Genomic DNA, 19521 nt, shown 5'->3' on the forward strand with positions numbered 1-19521 from the left:
GCAGCAGTCTTCCAGTCAGGGTTAAACTATTTGTTAAAAGGAAGAACGACAGGTTTAGCCAAAGAACTGGCACAATTTATTTGTGATTTGATGGAAATATCGTCAGGATCCGGCCATTTCCGATCTTTTAGTTTAGGTACTGGATTTTTCGATTTCTATTTTCATTTGGATTGGTTGAAATTCAGTTTTCAAACCTTATGGCTGAACGTTTGCCCCCAATGAATGTAAACAAGCTCAAGATTAACCTCCTACCAATTAGTGACTGACATCCTAAAGGTTATAGCATGTTTACTAGGTACGAACCAGATCTGCACCTGGATCGCAATATTCAATCACTGTTAGTGATCCCTCGTTTGATGTTAGGAATAAATCAAGTATTGAAGATAGTTGGTTTAACCTGTAACGCGTTAGATGAGTAACTAATTGATTAATAAATCCACTGTTAACTAAGACGAAATGGTAGAATGGAGTGCATTGCACGATCGTCGTCTGGCATCTTAAAATCTCGAAATATATTGATTTATTTGTTAGAAACGATTCAACATCTGGTGTTACAATATCTAATTGTGTTACCCTTTTTTTATCAACTCTATTCTTCTTAAAGTTGCTATAGCCCAACTAAAGGATACCTAACTAAAGGATCTGGTCTTGTAGTGGATAACCAAATAGCAAAACAAACGCTGTAACAAATTAACACTAGTCTGAAAATTCCTTATTAAATTTATCCAAAAGTCTGAATTATAAAGGGATTTTTTTTCATTTAGATGTGGTAGAAAATCTTGAGTTGTTGAAATCATGTTCGATTTTAAGTCTGTTAATCTAGAAATTTTATAAGTAAATTTGATGAAGGGGTGCAGAAAATTCGGTAGTGAGTAAATTAAACAAATTTATTGTTTTATTAAAAAAATTATATACATAAAAATAAGTTCGAAACTAACAATATTTACAGATATTTCCGCAACGCAACGACTATTTTTAGTCAACCGGATGCTTTCCATCTTGTTCTTTTTATAAATTATTGTCATTTTGTACAATATCATTACGATGATCTTTGACTGAAAACGGCCATTGCATCTGCAGCGTACGTACTATAAAAAATAAATAAATTATATCAGCTTAGATTTTCTCAGAGATTGTATCTAACACAGTTGCTTGATGAGGTGAGAAAGTTTTGCTATTTTCTGAGTTAAGATTAGCTAGGGGATTCACAGTAATATTCGTCTCTGGTTGCGGCTTCTTGCAGCGACCCTCCAGAAAATACGTCTCCATCGTCCCTTTCCCTTTCACTTGGATAGTCCCTCTGCACGTAAGCGGGTATCCCTTGGAGCTTAAAATCTGGTACATCTCCTTGGTTACCTGAAAACACGTTTCCTTCGAGTCAACAAATTCTGATAACAGTAACTAGTAAAGGGAAATTTTCGACTGCGCATCGATCGGTTGGAACGTGTCCAAATGCGGGTTTGCCCGAAATTTAGGACACTAATAAAAGAATGAAAATCCGGCGGTTTTATTCGGACGAGTATAATCGTGATTTAGGACGTGCTTACTTGGATTTTGTCTAAGACTCCCGTGCTATCCATGCGGCTGGCGACGTTCACCGCGTTGCCCCAGATATCATATTGGGGCTTCCTGGCGCCGATCACCCCAGCCACCACGGGACCCACGTTGATGCCTATCCTGATGCGGAAGTGGTTGAAAGAGTGCTCGTTCACCTCGGCGAGTTGCTCCTGTATTTGTAGAGCGTAGTCGGCCATGGCGGTCACGTGGCGATATCCTTGCATATCGCAGGTGTTTTGAGTGAGTCCTGTAACAGTTATAGGGGTTTAATACGTCCTGGAAGTTGGTAACATTGTCGTTGGATGAAGATAACAGGAAGCTCTATATTGCCACTGTAAAGTTGTTTGGAACTTTTTCATAACTTAGTTTTAGATGCTTTGACCTATTAAATAACAATAAGAGAGTCAACTTAAGAATAAGAAAATGGCTATAACTGGAGAAGTTTTCTCAGTAACGGCGATATTTTAGAGGAGATTTTCAATCTGGTGTATTGGATAAAAAAATCTAAAAAATATTACGACGTTCAATCTTGTAGTGTATTGTTTGGTAAAGATATGCCTAATAATTCTCCGAGATAGCGTCATCAAATTTCCGAAGTGGCGATGAATAATGGTTTAATACATAGTGAGGATGGAAAGAGGGACGATTTGTAAGAACAGGAATTCTCACATGAAGGTGCAACCTTGTGTTTCCGTCTGTCTGTCTGTCTGGTGTCTGTTCTGATTTTTAGTAGACAGATAATCTCCGAAACTACTGGATCGATTGTTGTCAACACGTTAACCAAAATTTGGCTAATCACCCCCACCAGCAAGTTGATGACGTCCGCTCATTGTATTGCCGATTTCGTATGAAATAATATACTCCTGTACTTGAGGTTTACGAATTTTATCTTGATGTTTTATTTAGATGAGTTTTATTATTCCATACAGTGGTTTCCACGCTGAATTAATCGTAAAATGATAAATCATCTTTTAAAGTCCTACACATGGAAAACATGTCTTTGAATATTTCAATTATGTCACAAAGGTTTATTTTGCTCTTTCAAATTCTCTACCCAATTTTATGTCAAGCTACTTAGTTGCTTTATTCAGTCAAATTATCAAGCTCGTGCTCTCAAATGAATTTGTAAATGGGAAGCTTCCGTTTGTAAAAAAATGTGGTGATGTGTGTGTACTACAATCTCGTTAAAACGGAATTAAACATATAAAAAGTATTTTATTTCGGTGTTGTCATGAAGTTACGAAACGCAACATTTAAAAGGATTAATTGAGTAGTTTTATGTATTCAGAGGACTAACTTATTATAAATAATGCTAAAACACTGTTCACTAGCTTGCTAATAAAAAAAAACAACTTTGATGATACAGTGCACGTTAACATAAAATTTTTATATAATTAAAAAAGTGTGATTCGAATTGTTGTAAGACTAAATGGAATATAATAACCAATAATGACCAATTTCAATCCAATCTTTTATTTTAGGGCAACTCGTATGCATATAGTTACAGAAAATATATTCAATTAATAGTATATATTCTCAGACAATTTTTGGAAAGTATGAATCAAGAATTTGAAATATTAGGTTCGTTAGTTTTTAGGATTATCTGTCCTGTTCATTTTCAACAGTTTTCTTTTAGTCTATTTCTCGTACCAATGACGCTGAGTTGAAACTAACCGTGCCAGCGGAAGATATAATTAATTCAACTATGGTGGAGGCGCCGGGATAATTTATGCACAATATGCACATTGCTATGAATTACGTTCTAGAAATTCTTACATATTTTTGGCATTATATTTAATAAGATTTACTTCATAATAATCTCATGATCATGGAATTAAGAATGCTCAATATCATCAAACAGATTTTGAAAGCATTAGAGTAAACGTAGTTTCTATTATTTGATTATTATTCATTAGTTACTTTTAAATACAAAAAAATTAATTTTATTCAGAATAAACGGTAGATTTCACCAACTCATAGAGTGTTAAAAAATGTAATCTGCTGAGATGCTATTATTCAAAAATATTTTACGTAGAGACTTATAATAGCAGATTCTCACTGCAGCTAAGCAGCGACATTTCGAATGTGTTTGGGTATTAAAAATTAAGTCCCTGTGACTTCAACTACTTTAATATTAACTTTGGTTTAAAGGCAATAAGAAAGATTAAAACATGATGTGATAGATAAGGCAAACTAATGTGTACGTATGTATACGGTTTTTATACAGGGTGTTTATAAAATATCATGCAATAATTTTTTAATAAAAATTGGTTGCTTCCATCAGATAAGTACAAATCTATTATTACACTCCAACTATCGGTTTTCTCCGTATTTTCTATAGTGGAATCTTCACTGGATTCATATAATACTGTTGCTACTTTATCTGACTGCTATTGAATCTGGATAGTTTGTCAATGTAGAATTTCCGTCCTTAAATGTTGTATTAATGTCATTCAATTATATAATAAATTACAATGGTCTTAGTATACTTCCTTCAGATACGCCTAATTTTATTTTTTCTAGGCTTCATTCATATTCTCTGTCATTTTTATTTACCTTTACAAATAGGGAATGATTATTTAGATACAATTTTATCCACCTCAAACTCCAAAGTATTCTAATTTTTAAAAAAAGAAGCGAATGATTTAGACCAGCAAATGGTTTAGGTACTGGTCAAGAAAGACATAATTTTTAACTTTATGAGTAGAAATGGGTGTAGTAGTAGATTTGGTTTTTATGTTTTTATGCTGACTTTTACTCAATAAATTTTGACTTCCTATCTTTATAATATATACTTATAATTTTGCAAGTTATTGTTAGAATTATTAGCTACAACATTTGAATTTTCAGTAATTCTTATTTCATTTTCACTATTACTTCTACCTGACACAGTGTTAAAAACATAACTTTTTTTGTTAGACGAATTCTGAATTTGGTTATATAGTAAGGGTTAAATTTTCTAACTTAAAGTTTAGAAAATCTATGATTATTCGATAATATTGTATTTACCTCATACTGTTATCGCTGCAGGTACTTAAGTCAACTTTGTGTTTCCAAAATTCCATTTCAGGACTTTTGTACCTAGTTAATTTTTTTTGTGTATATATGGAAACACAGATAGACAACCAGTGCGTGAAGTACGTGGATAGTTGTGCTTCGATATTAAACTAGATATATTGGGAGACATCGAGTACAAATTCATGAATTTTGAACAAAAGTGAGAAAAGCCGATAAAGAGCTAAATAATATCGGGTAAGTCGTAGAAGTAAATCAGAAGTGGAAATTGGTAAGTGCATAGAGAAGCGAACAAAAATTTACAGATATTACGGTTTCAAGAATGGACAAATTGTGTGAAAACAGATAAGAAATTAAGTCAAACAGATATAATTTTTCGAACGACGTTTCAAGAACTAAAAACACTAAAAAGTGAAAACATACAACCGAAGGAAGTAGTTGAAAAACAATAGAATCTCTGTTAAGAGAATCAAGGAGAAAAGTACCTAATTATAAAAGGAGTTGAAGGCGATGAAAAATGAGAAGATACAATGGCAAACGTTGAAAAAATAATAAAGGCAATAAGAGCAATTATCAACAGCGAGAAATACATCGATGAATTAAAGAGAATGGAAAAATATAATCCCTTAAACAAAAGACTCATAATAATGAAATTGACTGCGGAAGAAAGCAAAATGGAAATACTGAAACAAGTAAAAAATTTGGAAGGCTCTAGTATAAGGATTGATGAGGATTGTATAAAGGAAATACAAGAAGAATAAAGAAAACTAGTTCCGCTCCTAAAGGAAGCAAGAGAGGAAGAAGCCAAGGCGGTATTGAGATACAACAAGCTTATCAATACAATAAAGAAAAAACGGCAGACACAGCTGAAATCCCAGAGGTTGGAAGAGGCAGAAAGGGAGAGCAAAGAGTTTAGGAAAGATCACCTAAAAGTGATTCCCTTGAAGTTCAACTCAACAAGAACAAAACCCAAAAAACTAGCAATAAAACTGGGTTTGGACAAAACGGACACGACTTTGGTAAACGATAAATAAATGAGAGAAGGAAAAAGGAAAGAGAATGGTATATAAATTCAACACAGGTAGCAGGAGAGATAAGCAATACAGGACATAAAACAAACGGATAGCCTAGGAAGAAAAAGATAAGAAAAGCGGTAAAAAGGAAAGATGGAAGAGGAAAGGGTGGAAAAGAGACAATTGAAAATAGCGACTTTCACTATTATTGTTGATTTAAGAAGCGTATCAGGAAAAGAAAGAGAATCAATTACCGAATTTGAGCAAGCAAACTTACACATATTGGGCATAACCGAAACGAAAAAGAAAGAGTAGGAGGAAGTGGAAGGGGAGCATTTATTAATTTATAGTGGCGTCAGTAAAGATACGAGGGCGAGAAAAGGAGTGCGATCCATTGTCAAGAAAGAGCATACAAAATATATAGAATAGTGGAGATTCATCTCAGGAAGAATACTACAAAAAGAAATAAGGCTAGAAGAAAAAGATAACACAAATATATTAACAACATATGGACCAAACGAATATGAAAAAAATTGAGATAAAAAAGGAGATCTGGAATGAACTAACAGACACGGTGGAAAATTTGGTCGGGCGAACAATCATTTTGGGAGACTTAATGGCCGGGCCGGAAGTAAAAACAACAAGACACTAGAAGGAATGGGGAGGTACAGGGAGGAACAAAAAATAAAAACGAAAAAAGAATTATCAACTTCTGCAACAATTTCTTAATTATGAACTCTTTTTTTGAACACAATGTACACATGGAAATACGTGGTAGAAGCGAAAAATCAAATGTCGACTATGTGTTAATGAACAGGGAACATAGGAAAGATACACTAGATATTAGTGTAAAGAGATTTGGCGAAAAGAGAAGTGAAAACTTGAGACAAAAATTGTAGAAAAAGAGGAGGACTGGAATAAGGTAAGCGTAAAACAAATGTGGTCGGAATTTAAAGAAGTCATCCTAAATACAGCAAGAGAAATATGTGGAACAACAAAAATACATAAGAGGAAAAAACAAACAAGCTGGTGGAGCGAAGAAGTAAAGAAGCAAATAAAAGTAAAGCAGGAAAAAAATATCTGGAGCAAAGAGAGATCGTAAAAAAGTGTTTTGCAAGCAAAAGAGAACCATCATGGAACAATTTTGGTAGAAAGTTGAGAGAAGACATCAGAACAAACCAAAAACTATTTTACCAGGTACTGACAAAACTAAGAAAATGAAGAGAGAACAAAGTAAAGCAAATCAGGGACAAGAACATCTTTTTGTCTTCATCAATGATGAAGACAAAAAGATGGACAGATGGAGAGAATACTTCAATAAACTGCTAAACAAAGAGAGTGACGAACTGACATGTGGATTACAAGAACTCGTGGTAGAAGATCAAATCGAATCACCAGAGGAAGAAAAAATCGGCATGGAAGACGTGAAAAAGCAATCAGAGCAAGAAAAAATGGAAAATCGGCAGGCCATGACAAAATAATACCAACAATGATCAAGAATATGGGAGAAAATTCAACCGAAATGTTGACACAGTTCTACACAAAGCTTTCCATGAGGGCGAGGTACCAGATGATTGGCAAATTAGAGTGGTAGTACTGATACACAAAAATGGGGACAGTAGCAGATGCGAAACTATAGGGGAATAACTTTGACAAGCATAGTGGTCGAGTTTTTTAGCAAATAAATGGATAAGAGGCGAAGAAAGCTGATAGGATCAAATATAGAGAAAGCACAGCGTGGATTTATAAAGGGACGAAGCACAGAGGACCATATATGGACTAAAAAACAGGTGACAAAAAACAGCCAAATATATATGGCTTTTCTAGATCTGGCAAAAGCGTTCGATAGCCTACCAAGACGAATAATTAGAGTCAGCGGTAAACTTATTCAAGGTATAAAAAGTCTCTACAGCAAAACGTGGAACTATGTGAGATCAGGTAACAAACAATCAAAAGAATTTAGAGTGAAAGAAGATCTCATAGAAGGTGGGGTGTTCATGAAGGGAAAAAGCTACTCAAGAAAATGTACAGGAAGCTAAAAGGCGCAATCATTTAGTTTATTCGCACATTAATATTGTTGGGACCCACACCGGTCTGGCTAGACCGGGTTACAATTAGAAAAAAGGAAATTAGTAGGAAAACAAAGATGACGGTGTTTGAAACAATATATCGACCTATATTAATGCAGGGTGAGTATTATAATAACGGGACTCTGATCAAATTTCAATGCAACACAAAATACATATCTCATATGTAACTCTTTTTATATTTTATTTTTCTAAAATGTACAAACATAGTTACCTATTTAGTAGCTTATTTTGGATTTCGCAATAATTCTATTTGTGAGTTCCGATAAGTTTTTAGTCTTCGCGATAAGATGAGGGTTAAATACACAAACGGTGAAAAGGTTGATATGATCTTGATTTTTGGAGAATGCGGAAAAATGCCGTTGCAGCAGCAAATCTCTACGAAAGTAGGTATTCCGATAGGCGACATCCATCGGACCAAGTCTTTCGATGTTTAGGAAAAACGTTAAGACAAAATTGGCCAATGAAACAAGAAGTCGAGGACTTACCGCTACTGGTGTCGAAAATGAGATTCGTGTAATTGAAGCCGTAGACAATGACCCGCATATGGGCCAAAGATTTATAGTACGACAGGTAGGAATATCACAATCTTCCGGTTCAAAAATTTTGAGAGTGAAGTTCCACCCTTACCATGTGACATTAGTAAAAGATTTAAAAGAAGAAGACTTTTCCAAAAGAATACAATTTTGCAATTTTATGCAACATCAATTAGAGTTGGACAACAATTTTTTATTCAAAGTTTTGTTCAGCGATGAAGCAAGATTTGGCATTAACGGGGTTGTTAATTGACACTATTACTCCCAAAATAACCCACACTGTATCAGAACAGTTCATTTTCAAAATGTTTAGTCCACAAATGTGTGGGCTGGTATTATTGCAGATTACGTATTTGACCCATACTTCTTCGAAGGCAATTTAACAGGACACAGGAATCGACAATTTTTGGAAAATGATTTTCCGAGGTTATTAGAAAACATTCCTCTCAACCTCCGACAAGAGCTATGGTTTCAGCAGGACGGGGCACCACTTCATTATCACAGAGTCGTTAGGGACTATCTTGATGAGACGTTTGCAAATAAGTGGATTGGCAGAGGCAGTGTGAATGTATAGCCCCTTCGTAGTCCTGACTTAACAGCTTTAGATTTCTTCCTTTGGGGGGTTGTAAAAGAAGAAAGTCCTGTTCGTAATTGTGAAGATTTAAAAACCAGAATTAGAAATGCATGTGCTGCAATAACTCCTGAAACACAAGCCCGCGTCCGGTTGTCTTATTTAAATCGTATCGAAATTTGTGTTGCGCAGGAAGGAAGGCATTTTGAACAGTACTTACGCTGGTTAAATTTATTTAATTGTTCAATTTATTTATTACATTTCTTTGAATTAATATGTCGGTGTTTTTTTAAATTTCATTTGTGAAATTTTGATTGACGTCTTTCAAAAACAGTGACAACTAGTATGTGTTTATGTTGCATTAAAAATTGGTAGGGGTCCCGTTATTATAACAGTCATCCTGTATATGGCAGCGAGAGCTGGGTATTAAATGATGACTTCAGGAGCAGAATACAGGCAAGAGAGATGAAAAACTTAAAATGAATGCAAGGAATAACACGAAGAGCGAATCTCAAGCCAAATAATTAGAGAAGACCTCGAAATAGTTTGGACTCTTGATAAGAATGAGCGCACAACAAAATACTAGAATAATCTTCAAATTCTGCTTCCTGAGATCTATGTACGTACAACTCAACACCTATAAGATTTTCATAAAGAAGTTGTATAGAATTAAATTCTGTGTCTAATTCTAAAATATTACAACTCGTTGGTCAATTTTTTGTGGTGTTTGGCATATATATACAAGCACTAGCATGTTTAATGGTTTTCCTACAGAAGCAGAAGTAAGGTCTTTTTCTTTTATTTTAACAGAGTAAAGTTTGAATTCTCTAAGCCAATGTTCAGGGAAACAAAGGTGTCTGTTACAAATGTCAACCACAACCTTCGTAACTGAGAATGTGCCGGAATGCCTAATTGCATGTGATATTCACACACTATTAATTTTGTTTTTGGTCAAATAAGGAAGCGGAACATTCTTATTAAAATGGTAACGACACCGTGTATATACAAAACGTTGCCATATTGTGGTAAAAAAGTCTTTTTATTACCCAAAGTGAGATTTGAATCTGATTTCTAAAGAGAACGGTTTATATATGCATTTTAGCTGACAAAAAATATCAATATTGTGCAATATAATGTAAAATTTCACTCAGTGAACCACGCAACAGACGGAATTTATTTGAAACTTTCTTTTAAAACAGAAATAGTGTTCGCTTTGTTGGTGTTCCAGACGTACGAAAACAAGAAAACATCGAGTCAGTTTTGTGCAACAGCTCTTCCATAAAACATGAAATAAGCTTTTAATGTTTTGTTGTAGAAAATAGTTTAATCCTGTAGACCTCAGTAAACATGTAGTTACTGCAACGATCCAATTTGCGAACAATTACACACACGCACAAGCACCGAGCAAAACATCTTGTAAATGTAACTGCAAATTTAACGTCACGCTAAACGAGCTTAGCGGAAGATCTCGGTTCGTTCTCTTTAATTTTCCACGTACTCTGGCATTAATTGGATTTCCTGCAAGCGCGTCGGTCCCTACCTGAAGCAGCCATATATGTAGCTCCCGTCGATTTAATTTTTTCGATATATCTGAACTGGTCCTCGGACAGCAATTCATCGAAATCCGCAATGATCTCGTTGAGAAGTCTTAGACATTCCACTCCTTCGTTGTTGCCTTCCAGCTCGACGTAGAACTCGGAGAAATTCGGTATCGACGCGAACATGATGCAGACGAAGTCGCATTGTTCGTGGTAGAGTTCCTGCAAAGGCGAACGTGATAAGAGATAAAAAAATCTTCGCTAGTTTTCGAACTTACGTCGTTATTTTTATCGCTGTTGAGGAAATGCTCGGCGACATGGACTGGCAAGATATTAGCTAGCAATTTACGGTTGTACGCCTCCAAGTGCTCCATGTCCTCTTTTTCCTCTGAAAAGCACGAAGCGACTTTAAATTTAAGAAATGAAAGCAAAACCTAATTGAACTCCCAACTTGGTATAAATCCGTTGAAAGAAACTTGAAGATGTAAGAGCTTTATCAGGAGGGTAAATTTTCAAGTTTTATGATGTGGAAGCTGTAAAATTAATATTTGTGCGCTCAAGCGGTTTTCGTCAACATAAAACGAACGTATTTCTCTAGTTTAAGGTTATTAGGGTTATTTGCTCTAATTGATAATAAAAAGCACTGGATAAAATCTTGTGGAACGTTATTTTAGAATTAGTAAATTATGTCGACAAGGTTTAGAAGGTTTGTTTGATATCTTAGTTGTTTTTCTCATATGTATGTAGGTCGTCCTACATTCGTAGCTGCAAAAGCCAACCATAAAAATAGAACATTTACTGGGTCGTAAGGTAAAGTCTGTCGTATTCAAATATGACACTTATTTTTTATAGCAGCCGTTGGGTTTTAAATTAACTATTAGTTATGTTACTTGTCGCCTTAAATAAATTCGAAAACTTTTATATCCGACGATTTATTTTGAAAACGTTTAAAAAAAATTTAAGTTGTTTACATAGAACTCTCCTTGCCTCTGAAATATGACTCGAATATTAAAGTATTTTGGCAAAAGTAGTGAAATTATTCTTTATTTTGTGAGCATAAGCTGAAGAAGTATTATGTTACCAAATTATGAATGCCATCTCCTAGAAGTAAGTGAATGGTGAATGGGTGTATGAAGTCCATGGTTTCAGAAATTATTGTGAAAATTTACCTGTTGCTGTTTTTGAAGCTAATTATTTAGGAACACTTAGTTATGTGATGAAAACATTTTTTTGAAAACACGCTATTACACGCATAAAAATCGGATTAGGTGTGCCATTTCTCGAATACGCGACTATTTGGACCCATTTTCTTCGAGGAGTCAGTTACAACTGCGAGATATCGGAACATCAGATTTATTGACGAGCTTGATCCTGAAGAATTTTCGAATGGATATTTAAAACATGACGGTGCAACAGCTCATAGAGCTCAAATAAGTTTGTACGTTCTTACGTAAAGTTAATGAGTAAGTAGTTCTTGAAGATGCAGATTTGATCGTGCTTCAGGGACGCGGAAAGTTCTGTTTAAATAATTTCAGTGTAGTTATTTCTAATTTTATTTGTGATAGCAGCAACACGATTTGAACAACGCAATTAATTTAATTTACTTATGATAATCTCTACTTTATAAGCGTCTCTTTGTTTTCAGTTACGTAGGAATAATTCAAGAGAAGTTGTTAACTGGATTCGCTCCGTGAAATCCAACTCATAAATTAGAATTCACAGTTCACTTACAGAAAAATGAAATTATTCATTGTAGTCTCACAAACTCCGCGACAGTTGCGAAACACCGATAAGAATTTTGTTTTTGTTTTTTTTAAGAATGAACAAAATTTGCTCAAGTATTCCTGGTTTGTTCTTTTTTGTTCCCAATTTTCCAGCTTAAACTGATCTCATATTCTTTTTCCGTATTACTGGTGTAATATTCTAAATTAAATAATGATTAATTATTCAATCACTGTAATCGCCGACTGATTAAAAATGTTTTATTTAGTTAGCTTTATTATTCCACAGAGTGGTTTTGACGTTAAATTAATGGTTAAAATGGTAATTCATCTTTTAAACTGAAGTCATAGAAAAATGACTTTGAATATTTCCGTGATGTTACAGAAGTTTATTTTGTTATTTCAAATTCTGTATCTAATTTTATGTTTGCGGCATACGCTTGAGGAACTATTCAGGTAATTAAGGACTACTTTATGTTAACCTTTCCGCCTTTCCCGTCTCAAAATAGGGTCACGTTGGACTTAAACGTCAGTTTTTTCTTAATATGGAACTCATTTTATTTGTATAAAAGCTGTGAATTCTCCTACTTTCATATTTTACATAAGTTCCTCATTTCAAAATGCAAAAACGTATTTATTGTGAAATATTGGGATTTTTTGTTACGGGTCACCAATGGCCTGATTTTGGGATTCTTTGGTGTGGTGTCTTTAGTTTTAGTGTTATTATGGAAAAGATGGCATTTATCAAAAAAAAGAAAAAACTCTTTGAGACCCTTATGAATGATTCCAATGATGAAAATTACCAATACAAGATGCATTCAGTGACATCTGAAGAAGAAGATAATCTGGATGAAAATGACGAAAATGTGCCTTTTGAGGTTATGGAAAGTGAAGTTTTTGTTCCAAATAATGCTAAAGATAATAATATTAATTATTATTATTAAACGCAACTTTCCCAACGGGATAACCCACTTTATAGGGAAAATGAAAAAAAATAGAAAAAGAAAGTGAAAAAGTTATTAAATTGGGCATGTCAGAAGAAAAGACAAAATTTTAGTTTGTAGATTATTAAAGATAATACTAGAAATACACTAATAATGACAACAACAGTGATGTGAATGACATGTTACAATGTTTTTGTAGTGTGGATACTAAAAAATCCTGATTGGATGAATAGTTCGATTCTCAAACAGGTAGTAAATCCTTTCTACAGGAACTTGGTCTCTAGCTAACAAATGTGGCCATTTTGCATAGAAGAAGATTTTAGAAGATATTCAAAGGCAGCTATTGAGAATATGGTTATAAATTTAGCAAAGCTTGGAACAAGCAATGAAGCAAATAAAGGGATAAAGCGAGGACGTTGTCCTCAATGTCGTGGAAATGATAACAACTATTCCAATCGATGTGAAAAATGCAAGAAATTTGTATGCCCAAGATATTGGACAACGTATTAAACTAGGAGGGCGAGCTGCAACTACGGCCGCAAGGATGAAGACGGTGAATCGTAGATAGGTAAACCACAATTCTTTTATAGGTTTTCAACATATAATATATTAACCCATACTTCCTTCTAGATCTTCTCCGATCGAGGTCTTTCTGGAATACCCGTCGCGAGTTCCGCTTCCAGGCTTTCCTTTAGCGAACGCCATCCGGCTGCCGTCACCGACGATGAGTCACCCATCATTACCACGCATACTAGAAAGCTTTCGACGGCCCATAGGCGTCGTACCGTCGTACGGGTTTATTTCGTAACAATGTAAAATAGATTTTCAATTTGTTCAAAGAAGAATTTATTATTTTTTAAAGTATTTTTTTTTAATAAACTATTTAATATGTTTTGGATTTGTATGTTTTTTTATTATTTTGGGCGAGCAAGGATTTTAATCTAAGTAGAATTTAGTACAGAAACGTTATTAAACTGTTATTTCATAGAACCAGAAAGTTTTCTTTAAAAAAAATTAGACGAAATGTTTTTGATTAACTTACGAATCGGATCAGTTAACAAAATCTTTTTGAGACATCTTGTGTAAATATTTGTCTAAAATAGTGGTATTAAGAATAAGATATTTGTATACATGGTGTACAATAAAGTGCATCGTTCTCGATTTCTGTTGAAACAACTGTTAAACAATGAAATTAAGGTTTTTTGGATACGTAACTTTTTAATAATAAATGGCATTTAAGTCAGCGTCCAAATATTTGTGCTTATAAGATCAGTTTAAAATTCCCAGTGTACATTACTGCTATTTGTTGAGTCAACAGATATACAAATGAGATGTTTCATAAAAAAGAATGGAAATTCTTTGATGTTTCATAGGAGTACTTAATTTAAATTTTGCAGAACATTTATTTACTTACGTCTTCCTAAAGACTTGTGCAGGTACAAAACAATTTGAGAAATTTTGTCTGATATATTTTCCGTTTATTTTATGATACGTACCTATAGATTACTGATTACTGTATGTCAAGTGATGGGTCAGATTATTTAGAAATTATTATACTCAAAAAAAAAACAACTGTAAATATTTGAACTTGGAAAAAGTTGCATATTTAATTTAATTTAATTAATATATCAGCAAAACCAGAAATATTCTACGGCCAAGCACATAAAGTTTGTTCTACAATCGAATTAAAAAAAAATAACTGTTTCTTTGAATTTATTATATTTTACAAATCGAGTTGTGAATTTTTTAAGAAAGTTGAATTTATAAAATTTTGGAATAATTTCATAATTTGGGGCGTGTCTGGGCGCCAATTTTATAAATTAATGAAAGTCCAGACTAAAGATCCGAGAGGCGCTGTCCCCTGTCGGTGAGTTACTGAAAATATCGGTAAACGTGAACTGTTCTACAGTCAATATGAAGTAGTACTTCGTAATTAAGATAGATGCTCTATTTTTGTATTATATTATGTTCTTTTACCCTTTTGTTCAGAACTGGTGTATGATCAAATAACCATTATTATTATTACTACTAATAATATTATTACTATCACTGAAATGTGTAAAAAGGATAAATATACTAATTCATTAATTATCACCAGACTTCCGCATCGCGGAAATGATCCTCATTGCCGTCCGATCGCCAGCGCTACTGCGGTCGCGGCCTACTTCAGGAATTCTTAATAACAGTTACTACTTTTTCTAGGTTTTCTTCAGTTATACGAGTTCTCCTAGATGTTAAAATGCTTTAAAAATTAAAAATGATTGTTCAACATCACAATTTTCGTGATGATCTTGATCAGATAAACCCTGAACTACATCAAACGCCACTGAAGTTGAGACTGCACAGTCGGTCAGTCAACTTTATGGCGCCGTCAGATTAATTAAACATGATCCTCACAAAAAATAAAAATTCTCGTAAAGGTCTAGACATACCACCAAATAAATGAAATTTTTCTTGGGCGACTGAAACTCTCTGGTAGGAAAATGTTTAATTAAATTAATATCAGTTTAAATTCAATTCTAAGATTTATAGAACGAAATGTTTGTATGGTTATACGTATTGTGGTTACCAAATTTGAATTAAAATTACGCGTTTAAAAAAAACAACTTCGCGAAATCACATTTGAAAAAAAAAAATTAAAAAAAAATCGTTAAACATAGGAAACCATGTGCAAATTTAGTTCATTTTCTGGTAGGTGGTAGCTCTTTTAGGGCATTTCTGGGGAGTATCTAGTGAAAGGGTTGGTAGTGAAGTGTGCTTGCTTTGTAGAGGGGTGAGATGCGTCACTGTTGTTTGTTTGGTGTGAATGAAGGCACGCGGTAAGGTAGCTAGATTAAGTATTGTTGGCTTGATAGTTAAAAAAATGGCGAAGCCTTTGTTTAACAACAATTAATCGTATCGATGACAACACCACAGTTTCCCCAATAAGCGAAGTTAATTCCTGCTGTGTTCTCCAAGCGGAAATATGCGAATTTTCCACCGACGCTAACACGTGGTGTAAATTTGAGTTATTGTCTGTAAATTCACAGTTCATGTTAGGATTTTAATCGTTACTGGTTCTAACATAATTTAACAGTCATGAGATTGATCAGATGAAGCAGTTATAAAAGGTGTCTGCATGCTTATACTTAAGTGTTACATTATAAGCATTCTTAATTCCTCACACAAGATTGCTAATACTTCATTTACGGCAGTTAAATTAACCTAACGTTGTCCCATTCTCGGAAAACGACCGTAAAAGTGCATTAGAATTCATAATATCGTCCACTGAGTGACGGGGGGATTAAATTTTTCCCCTTAGCCAGTGTCATTCAGACATCAACAAGACGTATTTCCCGCGACGTGGGAACTTACACGACCGAGAGGTAATTCTCGCAACGTGGGATGCATTTTGTGTTTATTTTGGCGTAGATAACACAGGAATATGTGGCAGAAGCGGAGGGCCCGGTTCCTATTTGAGCTGGCGGGATTTATCGCGCCATCTGCACAAAAGACGCAGATCTAGAATAGAAGTCAGAGGAGCGTATAGCGAATAGCCGGAATTTCCAACCACGAGTTTGCGACCGCAATGGCCAGCTCGCGCAGCACGTTTCTTCGTGATAGGGGGGGTGCTTGCCGATAGAGTAGAATCACCGTCGTGGTGGGAGAACAGCCACAACCAGGAGCCCCAAAGTTTGCTCATGCTACAACGCGACCTATGGGTAAATTTACTGTGCTCTAGAATGAAATTGATATTATTATTATTATTAATTATATTATTATTTGAAATTGAACAACAGGTACATGACCCAAATACAGTCCAATTATTAATGAAACTGATATTACCGGCAGCTAATATAGCACAGCTATCATACTGTGGTGCCCCAAAGGTATATTAGTCAGCTAGCAGGTGAATATTAAAACAGTTCAAAGGTTGCACATCTTGCTAATGGGAGAGTATTTCAATACATTAAGACGAGGAGTGGGTAGGTAAAACAAGTTTGGATGACGTAATGTTAAAAGCGGTGAGTGGAAATTAATCTGACCGAGTAAAGGAGGGCAATCAATATTTGAATTAATAAGTTTTTTCAAAAAATTTAGCGAGGTTTTGATGCGCCTAGACTGCAAATCCTGAAGTCCAAACCTCTCAAGCAGTAAGTTTTGGGGGTAATCCCTAGGAGGATAAACTCCATCCAGTCTGAAAACCAGGAATTTCAAAAAACGCCTCTGAATTTTTTCAAAGATATCAATGTGAACATTCGCCGACGGAGCCCATACAACACTACCATACTCTAGCTTTGATCTTACAAAAGCAAAAAATAGAGATATAAATGTACTTATGTCTTTAAAATCTTTGCAGGATCTAATGATGAATCCTAAGTTCTTGAGAGATTCATTAACAACGGCATCATAGTGTAACGAAAATGTAAGTTTGGGATCAAACATAATGCCCAAATTTTTGAAGTAATGAGCGCGTTTTAAGACTGCACTGCTGATGGTATAATTATTGGTTATAACAAAGTTTTTGTTTGAAAAGGTCATTACATGGCATTTATCCAAATTAATGGGAAGGTTATTACAAGCACTCCAGTTATAGAATTCATTGATATCTTTTTGAAGTAAATAGCAGTCATAGTTGGAAGATACGCGCCTAAACATTTTTAGATCATCAGCAAGCAATAATACTTCAGAACCGATTCTTTTTACTACATCATTAATGAAGATGGCAAAAAACAATGGTCCTAAAACAGAACCTTGTGGAACGCCAGATAACACAGGAACTTTGTCAGAAACATGACCAAGGTACTTTACACATTGCATTCTACCCGTTAAATACGATTTAATCAGCTTCACTAAGCTATCCGAAAATCCAAAGTTGCGTAGCTTAATTGATAAGATAGAATGATCAATCCTGTCAAACGCCTTTGAAAAATCAGTATACACCGCATCCACTTGCTGTTTAAATTCAAACGACTCAGATACAGATTTGGGTGAAACAAACTAAGTTGGTAATTGACGACCTTCCTTTGATAAACCCATGTTTTGAATTACTTAAGCAGTTACGTACATGAAAGAATAAGAACTTATGAAGAAAAATTTCAAAAAACATTTGAAAAATTAGATATGAGTGAGATGGGACGATAGTTAACAATATCATCGCGTTTACCCTTTTTAAAAACAGGAGTAATAATAGAATATTTCCACATATCAGGAAATGATAAAGTTTTAATTATTAAGTTAAAGATAATAGATAACGGATAAGCAAAAACGGCCTCACAATCATTAAGTAAAAAACCAGAAATATTATCATAACCAGAAGTTAAGTTAGGCTTAATTTTTTTCAACGGCGCATAAGTGTTTGACTCATTTACAAAGGCTAGATGAATGGTAATATTCATGGACCCATCAACAAACTATTCGAATTGATATTGGCAGCGCTAGTGAACCCTGAACTAAAGTGGTCAACAAAAGCATTAAGGATATCTTTTGGATTATCAATTAATCGATTTAATTAATTCATCTGTAAAGGTATTCCATATTGTTTCTTTAAGTTGCTAATGTGACTCCAAAATTTATTAGGATTTTCTTTAATATCAGTTTCAAGATTCTCTAGATATCTGCGATGTGCCAACTTGATGTCATTCTTTAATGAAGAGCGAATAGTCTTAAAATTGCGAATGTTATATTCAGATCTGTTGGTTCTAGACAAACGTCATAATTTGGACAATTTAAGTTTCTTGCTAATGTCATAGGAGAAGCAAGGTGGATACGAGCTTAAACCAGAGGAACAAGACTTGGGAACATGTACATCCAAAATGTTGTTTAATTTACTATTAAAACAGGAACATGCTAAGTTAACATCAGTGATGCTTTTAAGAAAGGAGCAGTCAATGCATAATAGATGCTCATACAACCCAGTAACATCCACTCTACGAAAATTCCAACGAGGGATGACCGTTAATGGTTTTATCTTTAGATTCTTGATTTTTAAAAGAAGCTAACAACGTTGGGTGATGAGAATCCTCTTCCAGAAGAGGATCTTCACAAGAGCTAATAACACAATGAAAGTTAGACAGAATCAGATCAAGATATCTCTCAGACTTATTAGCGATATTATTATATTGATTAAGTTCAAAAAAGTTCAAAAAAGACATCAACGAGGATAATTTACTATTGCCAGATTTATCACACAAAGAATCTTTGTCATAATCAGGAAGACTGAAATCACCAATAATTATTACACGTTGGTTGAATAGTTCTTCTAGATTACCTAGTAAATTGAACAATAGTATGTATTCATCAACCGTAGATTTAGGTGGAATATAAACAATGAAGATATAGAAACTGAAATAGCCAACACTACATTTAGCCCCAAGAATGTCTGTGAAAATAAGCATGTCAAACCCTTTAGACGCCAGGTCAAGTTGGATAGTTGAAAATTGCAACTTGGATGCAAAAAGAACTCCTCCTCCTCTAGTTACATTAGTTTTATCAAAATTTCTGTCTGATCTGAGGACTATATAATTGTAAGGGCAAAATTCAGAGTTAAGCACAGAACT

The 19521-nt window shown here is 34.3% G+C and overlaps 1 protein-coding gene across 5 annotated transcripts in view; it reads right to left on the reverse strand.

The window, feature by feature from the left end:
* Window positions 1-869: 869 nt before the first annotated feature.
* The window catches only part of LOC135130705 (uncharacterized protein), a 573502-nt gene continuing 554850 nt past the window's right edge, over window positions 870-19521 (reverse strand). For all 5 annotated transcript variants that reach the window (XM_064058149.1, XM_064058144.1, XM_064058145.1 and 2 more), the window contains 4 exons: window positions 10596-10705; window positions 10320-10539; window positions 1548-1804; window positions 870-1356 (listed from right to left, as the gene is read on the reverse strand). In XM_064058149.1, coding sequence (XP_063914219.1) covers window positions 1117-1356; window positions 1548-1804; window positions 10320-10539; window positions 10596-10705 — 827 coding nt within the window. In that variant the 3' untranslated portion in view covers window positions 870-1116. The remainder of the gene's footprint in view (window positions 1357-1547; window positions 1805-10319; window positions 10540-10595; window positions 10706-19521) is intronic.

The sequence above is a fragment of the Zophobas morio genome, unplaced genomic scaffold (assembly GCF_036711695.1).
Source record: "Zophobas morio isolate AGI-343-1 ecotype UQ-CSIRO unplaced genomic scaffold, CSIRO_AGI_Zmor_V1 ptg000017l, whole genome shotgun sequence".
Lineage (NCBI taxonomy): Eukaryota > Metazoa > Arthropoda > Insecta > Coleoptera > Tenebrionidae > Zophobas > Zophobas morio.